Below are 11,069 nucleotides of genomic sequence, written 5' to 3'. Positions count from 1 at the left end.
TCAAGAGTATTCTAATTATTGAGTTTAAGTCACCATCAGTGACGTCACGAATCAGATCTAACTTTTAAGGCGGAGTGACCAGCGGTCATAGGTCAGCAGGGTTGACATGTCTAGTATTTCTCAAAGTTCAATTAACCATTTTGGGGATCGGGAACAGCTCTGCCGTTAGAGGCTTGTGTAATTTATTTCAGTAAAATAATTCAACCAGTCTGGATCAATTAAGTACAACAGAGTTTAATTGTTATAACTTAAACCTTGCTAGTAACTTGGAAACTTTGACTAGGCGGAAGGTTACAATGTTCTTGTCTGGGGTAGACCAGACGAGGAAAAGATCAGTGTGAATACGGGAGCAGCTGGGAGAGGTCAAACATCTTACCTCTCCCCAAGACCAGCCAACATCTAGAGCTGGTCGCCCAAGGTATAGTTGCTATGGTTATGTATAGAAATAGTCTCATTTGCCACTCAGGTCAAGTAGGGAGTGTTAAAGTGATAGGGAGTGAACACATTTAGATTTTGTTTTATTTTCTTTTAATAAATTAAATTTGTTAATATTTTGCATTTCATTATTTCCATGTGTTTTATGTGTAAACTTGTCCTGGTCACGTGGTCCACACGAGGTAAAGTTGGATTGGGCGCCGATTCTAACATCGAATCGGAATTATCATTACCGTGTAATTTATTCCACACTCAAGGTCATCGTATATAGTGGGGATCAAGCCCCTAGATTGATTAATTAGCGTGATCGATCCAGACCTCGATCATTGCTCTTGTATTACTGGTCTGGTGGTGGCAGCGTAGAGGCGACTCTAGGGTTTTGCTCAGAGCTTAGGTCACGTCATACTGGGTGTAGAATCCTAAGTCGGTCAATCGTCTTAGGACCACGTGGCGTGGAGTTGGCTCTGTTAAAAGTTTTGGAGTCCCTTGGTTTAGAAATAAAAGTAAGAATACGGGTAGAGGGAGAGAAGGAAGAGATAAATAAGAGAGGGAACCCGAACCCGTGTTACATCGTAGACCATGGGGTTAGCTCCACACACAGAGACCAGGTGGCGCGAACACGCCGGCTTAGGGCAGCCCATGGTGCGCGCACAACATATTACACAGCTGTGATGCAGTACCACGCCCATCCACTTGACACGGGACCCCAGGATACGACGGTACACGGTATTACACAGCACGACGGTACACGAGACAGAGTCCTTCACTGTTCACTGCTAATTCCTCAGAATTACGAATTTAAGGTTTCTCTCATAACACTGAAACCTTCTCTAGATCCTCTCACTGCAGTACCTTCAAGCTAAGATACGATAGACGGCGGATGACGATAACTCCAGCCGATTTTAACAGCCTCACTCAGCCCAATTGCTCTGAGATGGCGTCTCACAATCACACGGCTTAGATGTGTCAGTTCACACTTGTAAAACAAAATTGGTGCAAGCACCTTTCCGAACTACTGGATTCTTACGGACGGCACCTGGAAAGATAGCAAGACGATAAGCGTGACTTTTGTAACGTTGCAGGTGGTATTTCACGATGCTTGGCCATTAGCAAGAGAAGTACATCCTCCTATTGCAACGTTCTTGGTAAGAATTATTTTTTTGCCGACAAAACGGCCCCGGGATACCATGCGGTACCCCTCAGCATCCCCAATCACGGCTCAGCATTCCTGAGGCCCAAGCGCCGTGGCCAATGGCGCACCTTGCCTCACGACGCTACCCCCTCTCTCACGAGGTGGACATGTGATGGGGGTGTAATCTACAGCCTTTAACCCCCCAAACCTCCCTCTCTATACTTGACTTGTACAAAAATTTCCCTGAAATCAACTCCCTCCTGTAATTTCCTTCACAGACCTGATGCAGTGATCAGAATGACATCAATGGTTAGCAAATGTCATGGGCTGTCCAACGACACCCAACACGACTGTGGAAAAGTTATATTCAAAATGTTGAATCACGGTGCACATCACTGGTGCACTATGCAATTTCGTACTTCATCCAGTGCACGAGAGAGCAGGAAAAATATGTCTCCTGACAACAGTACCCCATGAAAGGCTGTTAAAAAAATTGGAGCAACAGACAGGAGTAAAAGGGAAGGTTCTCCAATGGATAAGGGAATACTTAAGCAACAGGAAACAGCGAGTAACGGTGAGGGGGGAGACATGAGAGCGGCGAGAAGTCACCAGCGGTGTCCCACAGGGCTCAGAACTTGGACCCCATCCTGTTTCTAATATATGTAAGCGATCTTCCGGAGGGTATAGACTCGTTCCTCTCAATGTTAGCTGATGATGCAAAAATTATGAGAAGAATCAAGACGGATGAAGATAGACAGAGACTACAGGATGACCTGGACAAACTGGAAGAATGGTCTAAAAAATGGCTGCTAAAGTTCAACTCAGGAAAGTGTAAGGTAATGAAATTAGGCGAAGGGAGCAGGAGGCTGAACACAAGGGATCATGTGGGAGGAAAAATCCTGCAAGAGTCAAATAGAGAGAAAGATCTGGGGGTTGATATCACACCGAACCTGTCTCCAGAGGCCCACATCAAAAGAATATCATCAGCGGCATATGCTAGACTGGCCAAGATAAGAACTGCCTTTAGAAACTTGTGTAAGGAATCGTTCAGGACCCTGTATACCACTTATGTAAGACCAATCCTGGAGTATGCAGCTCCAGCCTGGAGTCCATACCTAGTTATACACAAGACAAAGTTCTAAGTTAGAGAAGAGCCAGCGGTATGCCACCAGACTCGTCCCGGAACTGAAAGGAATGAGCTACGAGGAAAGGCTAAAGGAACTGAACCTTACATCCCTGGAAAACAGAAGAGTAAGGGGAGACATGATAACCACCTACAAAATTCTCAGGGGAATTGACAGGGTGGACAAAGACAAACTCTTCAGCACGGGTGGGACACGAACAAAGGGACACAGGTGGAAACTTAGTACCCAGATGAGTCACAGAGACGTTAGAAAGATTTTTTTTCAGTGTCAGAGTAGTTAATAAATGGAATGCACTAGGAAGTGATGTGGTGGAGGCTGACTCCATACACAGCTTCAAATGTAGATATGATAGAGCCCAATAGGCTCAGGAATCTGTACACCAATTGATTGACGGTTGAGAGGCGGGACCAAAGAGCCAGAGCTCAACCCCCGCAAGCACAATTAGGTGAGTACACACACACACACACACACACACACACACACACACACACACACACACACACACACACACACACACACACACACACACACACACACACACACACACACACACACACACACACACACACACACACACACACACACACACACACACACACACACATACATGCGGCCCCAGCATGGAGCCCGTACCTTGTCAAGCACAAGACGAAGCTGGAAAAAGTCCAAAGGTATGCCACTAGACTAGTCCCAGAACTAAGAGGCATGAGTTACGAGGAAAGGCTACGGGAAATGCACCTTACGACACTGGAAGACAGAGGAGTAAGGGGAGACATGATCACAACCTAAAAAATCCTCAGAGGAATCGACCGGGTAAACAAGGATAAACTATTCAACACTGGTGGGACGCGAACAAGGGGACACAGGTGGAAACTGAGTACCCACATGAGCCACAGACGTTAGAAGGAACTTTTTCAGTGTCAGAGTAGTTAACGGATGGAATGCATTAGGCAGTGATGTGGTGGAGGCAGACTCCATACACAGTTTTAAATGTAGGTATGATAGAGCCCAGTAGGCTCAGGATTCTGTATACCAGTTGATTGACAGTTGAGAGGCGGGACCAAAGAGCCAAAGCTCAACCCCCGCAAGCACAAATAGGTGAGTACAAATAGGTGAGTACACACACACACTTAAACACACATTCCCTCCTCCATTCCCACCATGCCCCCCTCTCCCCTTTCTCCCCCTCTCCCCCTCCCATTCCCTCATACCCTCCCTATCCCTCCTCCCCCCTCACCCCGTATCCTCCATGTCCCCCCTACCTCCTTACCTCGTACCCTACCTGTCCTCCTTCCCTTCAACCCCCCACCCCAGAAGCTCATATCAACAGGATAACATCAGGGCATAGGCCAAGTTGGCTAGCATAAGAACCGCCTTTAGAAACTTGTGTACCTAATCTTTCAGAACATTGTATACCACATATGTCAGACCAATCCTGGAGTATGCGGCTCCAGCATGGAGTCCATATCTAGTCAAGCATAAGACTAAACTGAAAAAGGTTCAATGGTTTACCACAGGACTAGTAGTACCGCAACTGAGGAGTATGAGCTACGAGGAGAGACTACGGAAATTAAACCTCAAGTCACTGGAAGACAGAAGAGTTAGAAGGCGACATGATCACCACATACAAGATTCTCAGAGGAATTAATAGGGTAGATAAAGACAGGCTATTTAACACAAGAGGCACACACACTAGGGGACACAGGTGGACATTGAGTGCCCAAATGAGCCATAGAGAGACGTTAGGAAGAATTTTGATGTGGTGGAGGCTGACCTATACACAGCTTCAAGTGTAGATATGATAGAGCCCAGTAGTTCAGGAACCTGTACATTAGATGATTGACAGTTGAGAGGGGGGACCAAAGAGCCAGAGCTCAACCCCTCCAAGTACAACTAGGTAAGTACCACTAGGTGATTATGCACACACACACACACACACACACACACACACACACACACACACACACACACACACACACACACACACACACACACACACACACACACACACACACATACACACACACACACACACACACACACACACACACACACACACAGAACCCACCTTCATCAACTCTAGCAAACATAGACGCCGCATATTGAAGGCACTATCATGGCCATGAATAAAATTTCCATAATCTGTGAGGACAGACCTTGGATGCTTTCTTATTGCCACATCAACAGCCAGCCAGCGGCCACAGGTGCTGCCACGTACCATGTCGCGCCATCCAGTGTTCCTAACATTATTCCTGCCACCTCACTAATGTCTCCACTTTGTTGTTAAAGTCTTCTCGAATAATACTAGTAAGAACAAGGGAGCAGGACAACCCAGCCCATCCTCCGAATAGCAGTACGTTTTAATAATAAATGTTATAAGTACAATCGTGACTATCGGCATAGTACATAAATACACTTAATCGCCAGCATCGCACCAAAATATTGGAAACATTAGAGTTTACCTGAAAAGCTGTATAGAAAACCAACACCTAACGTAACCTTGAGAGTGTAGGAGGACAAACATTTAAATAGCATTTATTGCTTCTTAATTACAATTAGTATTTAACCTATAGCTATATTATAATACAATTTTATAAAAATAATAAAACAAAACAATGTCTTTCAATAAATTATAAAGTAACTCAAAGTTTGATATTTTCAGATTTTGCATAAAATCTCTATTGTTTAATAAAACTGGAAAAGAAACTCTTTATATTTAAAACTTGAGTATGTAGCGTTGAACGCGAAAACTTCAACCTAAAAATTTTGAGTGTATTAACAGAAAATGAAGAGAATATATGGTGAGGGGTAAATGTAACAGCATAATTATGTGTATATATGTACTATGCAGACAGTCAGGAATGTACTGTCTATTCGAAGGAAGGGTTGGACAACAAGCTACCTGAAGACCCAATAGACCAGGGCTGACCATGATGCTCAGGCCTGATAGAATAATTCTCAAAGGGGAGACTCGTTTTTCAGCTACCTGGGATCATAACACTGGCCACCTCTCATGGTTGTCAGGTCACCTCACATGGTTGTCAGGTCACCTCTCATGGTTGTCAGGTCACCTCACATGGTTGTCAGGTCACCTCTCATGGTTGTCAGGTCACCTCTCATGGTTGTCAGGTCACCTCACATGGTTGTCAGGTCACCTCTCATGGTTGTCAGGTCACCTCACATGGTTGTCAGGTCACCTCTCATGGTTGTCAGGTCACCTCTAATGGTTGTCAGGTCACCTCACATGGTTGTCAGGTCACCTCTCATGGTTGTCAGGTCACCTCTCATGGTTGTCAGGTCACCTCTCATGGTTGTCAGGTCACCTCACATGGTTGTCAGGTCACCTCTCATGGTTGTCAGGTCACCTCTCATGGTTGTCAGGTCACCTCTCATGGTTGTCAGGTCACCTCTCATGGTTGTCAGGTCACCTCTCATGGTTGTCAGGTCACCTCTCATGGTTGTCAGGTCACCTCACATGGTTGTCAGGTCACCTCTCATGGTTGTCAGGTCACCTCTCATGGTTGTCAGGTCACCTCTCATGGTTGTCAGGTCACCTCACATGGTTGTCAGGTCACCTCACATGGTTGTCAGGTCACCTCAAATGGTTGTCAGGTCACCTCTCATGGTTGTCAGGTCACCTCTCATGGTTGTCAGGTCACCTCTCATGGTTGTCAGGTCACCTCACATGGTTGTCAGGTCACCTCTCATGGTTGTCAGGTCACCTCTCATGGTTGTCAGGTCACCTCTCATGGTTGTCAGGTCACCTCACATGGTTGTCAGGTCACCTCTCATGGTTGTCAGGTCACCTCTCATGGTTGTCAGGTCACCTCACATGGTTGTCAGGTCACCTCTCATGGTTGTCAGGTCACCTCTCATGGTTGTCAGGTCACCTCTCATGGTTGTCAGGTCACCTTACATGGTTGTCAGGTCACCTCTCATGGTTGTCAGGTCACCTCACATGGTTGTCAGGTCACCTCACATGGTTGTCAGGTCACCTCACATGGTTGTCAGGTCACCTCACATGGTTGTCAGGTCACCTCTCATGGATGTCAGGTCACCTCACATGGTTGTCTGGTCACCTCACATGGTTGTCAGGTCACCTCACATGGTTGTCAGGTCACCTCTCATGGTTGTCAGGTCACCTCTCATGGTTGTCAGGTCACCTCACATGGTTGTCAGGTCACCTCTCATGGTTGTCAGGTCACCTCTCATGGTTGTCAGGTCACCTCACATGGTTGTCAGGTCACCTCTCATGGTTGTCAGGTCACCTCACATGGTTGTCAGGTCACCTCTCATGGATGTCAAGTCACCTCTCATGGTTGTCAGGTCACCTCTCATGGTTGTCAGGTCACCTCACATGGTTGTCAGGTCACCTCTCATGGTTGTCAGGTCACCTCACATGGTTGTCAGGTCACCTCTCATGGATGTCAAGTCACCTCTCATGGTTGTCAGGTCACCTCTCATGGTTGTCAGGTCACCTCACATGGTTGTCAGGTCACCTCTCATGGTTGTCAGGTCACCTCACATGGTTGCCAGGTCACCTCACATTTGTTCTTGTGTTTCACGTGACTTCTGGTAGATAAAGTGTTTGCGTGACGTCATGGCTTAGCTCGGTACCATTCTTGTTCTGCAATGGTCAATGGTCAAGGGCCAGTGGTCAATGCTCAGTGCAAAGGTAGAGTGCAGTGGTCAATGTTCAAGGGTCAATTCTCAATGGTCAATGGTCAATGGTCATAGGTAAATGGTCAGTACAAAGATGAATGGTCAGTGCAATGGTCAATAGTCAATGGTCAAAGGACAGTACAAAGGTCAATGATCAGTACAATGGTCAATGGTCACTGGTCAGTGCAATAGTCAATGGTCAATGGTCAGTACAATGGTCAATGGTCAGTACAATGGTCAATAGTCAGTGGTAAACGTCCTCCAATAACACCGACACACCCTAGAGCACAACTCTATTGTCTACACTCTAATTACTCACAAGGTGAAGAGCAGTTCTCTATGGTGGGTAGGCCAGGTGGTGTAGGGAGGTGTGGCGTGGTGCCAGGTGGTGTAGGGAGGTGTGGCGTGGGGCCAGGTGGTGTAGGGAGGTGTGGCGTGGGGTCAGGTGGTGTAGGGAGGTGTGGCGTGGTGCCAGGTGGTGTAGGGAGGTGTGGCGTGGGGCCAGGTGGTGTAGAGAGGTGTGGCGTGGTGCCAGGTGGTGTAGGGAGGTGTGGCGTGGGGCCAGGTGGTGTAGGGAGGCCCGGCGAGGGACCAAGTGGTGTAAGGAGGTGTGACGTGGTGCCAGGTGGTGTAGGGATGTGTGGCATGGTGCCAGGTGGTGTAGCTAGGTGTGGCCTGGTGCCAGGTGGTGTAGGGAGGTGTGGCATGGTGCCAGGTGGTGTAGCTAGGTGTGGCCTGGTGCCAGGTGGTGTAGGGAGGTGTGGCATGGTGCCAGGTGGTGTAGGGAGGTGTGGCATGGTGCCAGGTGGTGTAGGGAGGTGTGGCATGGTGCCAGGTGGTGTAGGGAGGTGTAGCATGGTGCCAGGTAGTGTAAAGAGGTGTAGCGTGGGGCCAGTTGGTGTAGAGAGGTGTGGCGTGGTGCCAGGTGGTGTAGGGAGGTGTGGCGTGGGGCCAGGTGGTGTAGGGAGGTGTGGCATGGTACCAGGTGGTGTAGGGAGGTGTGGCATGGTGCCAGGTGGTGTAGGGAGGTGTAGCATGGTGCCAGGTAGTGTAAAGAGGTGTAGCGTGGGGCCAGTTGCTGTAGAGAGGTGTGGCGTGGTGCCAGGTGGTGTAGGGAGGTGTGGCGTGGTGCCAGGTGGTGTAGGGAGGTGTGGCGTGGGGCCAGGTGGTGTAGGGAGGTGTGGCGTGGTGCCAGGTGGTGTAGGGAGGTGTGGCGTGGTGCCAGGTGGTGTAGGGAGGTGTGGCGTGGGGCCAGGTGGTGTAGGGAGGTGTGGCGTGGTGCCAGGTGGTGTAGGGAGGTGTGGCGTGGTTCCAGGTGGTGTAGAGAGCTGTGGCGTGGTGCCAGGTGGTGTTGGGAGGTGTGGCGTGGGGGCCAGGTGGTGTAGGGAGGTGTGGCGTGGTGCCAGGTGGTGTTTGGAGGTGTGGCGTGGTGCCAGGTGGTGTGGTATAGGGAGGTGTGGCGTGGTGCCAGGTGGTGTGGTATAGGGAGGTGTGGTGTGGTGCCAGGTGGTGTACGAAGGTATGGCGTGGTACCAGGTCGTGTAGGGAGGTGCGGCGTGGGACCAAGTGGTGTGGGGAGGTGTGGCGTGGTGCCAGGTGGTGTTTGCAGGTGTGGCGTGGTGCCAAGGTGTGTACGGAGGTGTGGAGTGGTGCCAGGTGATGTAGGGAGGTGTGGCGTGGTGCCAAGTGGTGTTGGGAGGTGTGGCGTAGGGCCAGGAGGTGTAGGGAGGTGTGGCGTGGGTCTAGGTGGTGTAGGGAGGTGTGGCGTGGGTCCAGGTGGTGTAGGGAGGTGTTACGTAGAGCCAGGTGGTGTAGGGAGGTGTAGCTTGGTGCCAGGTTGAGTAGGGAGGTGTTGCGTGATGCCAGGTGGTGTAGAGAGGTGTGGCGTTGTGCCAGGTGGTGTAGGGAGGTGTGGCGTGGTGCCAGGTGGTGTAGGGAGGTACGGCGTAGTGCGAAGTGACGATGTGAGAGGTGGTATATGGAGGTGTCGCGTGGTGCCTGGTGACGTGGTGCTAGGTGGTGTAGGGAGGTGTGGCGTGGTGCCAGGTGGTGTAGGGAGGTACGGCGTAGTGCCAAGTGACGATGTGACAGGTGGTATATGGAGGTGTCGCGTGGTGCCTGGTGACGTGGTGCTAGGTGGTGTAGGGAGGTGTGGCGTGGTGCCAGGTGGTGTATGGCGGTATGGCGTGGGGCCAGGTGGTGTAGGTAGGTGTGGCGTGGGGCCAGGAGGTGTAGGGAGGTGTGGCGTGGGGCCAGGTGGTGTAGGGAGGTGTGGCGTGGGGCCAGGTGGTGTTGGGAGGTGTGGCGTTGGGCCAGGTGGTGTAGGGAGGTGTGGCGTGGGGCCAGGTGGTGTAGGGAGGTGTTACGTAGAGCCAGGTGGTGTAGGGAGGTGTAGCGTGGTGCCAGGTGGTGTTTGGAGGTGTAGCGTGGTGCCAGGTTGAGTAGGGAGGTGTGGCGTGGTGCCAGGTGGTGTAGGGAGGTGTGGCGTGGGGCAAGGTGGTGTAGGGAGGTGTTGCGTGGTGCCAGGTGGTGTAGGGAGGTGTGGCGTGGTGCCAGGTGAGTAGGGAGGTGTGTCGTGGTGATAGGTGGTGTAGGGAGGTGTAGCGTGGTGCCAGGTGGTCTACGGAGGTGTGTAGTGGGGCCGGGTAGTGTAGGGAGTTGTGGCGTGGTGCCAGGTGGTGTAGGAAGGTTTGGCGTGGTGCCAGGGTGCGTTGGGAGGTGTGGCGTTGAACCAGGTGGTGTAGGGAGGTGTGGCGTGGTGCCAGGTGACGTAGAGAGGTGTGGCGTGGTGCCAGGTGGTGTAGGGAGGTTTAGCGTGGTGCCAGGTGGTGTAGGGAGATGTTGCGTGGTGCCAGGTGGAGTAGGGAGGTGTGGCGTGGGGCAAGGTGGTGTAGGGAGGAGGTGTTGAGTGGTGCCAGGTGGTGTAGGGAAGTGTGGCGTGGGGCCAGGTGGTGTAGGGAGGTGTGGCGTGGTGTCAGGTAGTGTAGGGAGTTGTGACGTGGTGCCAGGTGGTGTAGGGAGGTGTAGCGTTGTGGCAGGTGGCGTGGTGCCAGGTGGTTTAGGGAGGTGTAGCGTTGTGACAGGTGGCGAGGTGCCAGGTGGTGTAGGGAGGTGTGGCGTGGAGCCAGCTGGTGTAGGGACGTGTTGCGTGGTGCCAGGTGGTGTAGGGAGGTGTAGCATGGTGCCAGGTAGTGTAAAGAGGTGTAGCGTGGTGCCAGTTGGTGTAGAGAGGTGTGGCGAGGTGCCAGGTGGTGTAGGGAGGTATGGCGTGGTGCCAGGTGGTGTAGGGAGGTGTAGCGTTGTGCCTGGTGGCGTTTTGCCAGGTGGTGTAGGGAGGTGTGGCCTGGAGCCAGGTGCAAAAGGCAAGTGTTGCGTGGGGCAAGGTGGCGTGGTGCTAGGTGGTGTAGGAAGGTGTGGCGTGGTGCCAGGATGTGTAGGGAGGTGTGGCGTGGAGCCGGGTGGTGTAGGGAGGTCTGGCGTGGTGCCAGGTGATGTAGGAAGGTGTGGCGTGGGGCCAGGTGGTGTAGGGAGGTGTAACGTAGGTCCAGGTGGTGTAGGGAGGTTTGGCGTGGGGCCAGGTGATGCAGGGAGGTGTCGCGTGGGGCCAGGTGGTGTAGGCAGATGTGGCGTAGAGCTGGGTGGTGTAGGGAGGTGTGGCGTGGGGCCAGGTTGTATAGGGAGGTGTGGCTTGGTGC

General features: G+C 51.4%; 1 protein-coding gene across 1 annotated transcript; it reads left to right on the top strand.

Annotated features, from left to right (window-relative positions):
- Window positions 1-5,725: 5,725 nt before the first annotated feature.
- On the top strand, window positions 5,726-7,291 carry LOC123761434 (SUMO-interacting motif-containing protein 1-like). Its single transcript, XM_045747461.1, has one exon. The coding sequence runs from the start codon at window positions 5,726-5,728 to the stop codon at window positions 7,289-7,291; it is 1,566 nt and encodes a 521-aa protein (XP_045603417.1).
- The last annotated feature ends 3,778 nt before the right edge of the window (window positions 7,292-11,069 follow it).

This window comes from Procambarus clarkii, chromosome 7 (assembly GCF_040958095.1).
Source record: "Procambarus clarkii isolate CNS0578487 chromosome 7, FALCON_Pclarkii_2.0, whole genome shotgun sequence".
Lineage (NCBI taxonomy): Eukaryota > Metazoa > Arthropoda > Malacostraca > Decapoda > Cambaridae > Procambarus > Procambarus clarkii.
This window is presented reverse-complemented; position numbering and strand designations above follow the sequence as displayed.

Excerpts from the sequence above, each read along its gene's own strand:
- LOC123761434 (XM_045747461.1), top strand. The coding sequence starts at position 5,726 with ATGGTTGTCAGGTCACCTCACATGGTTGTCAGGTCACCTCTCATGGTT.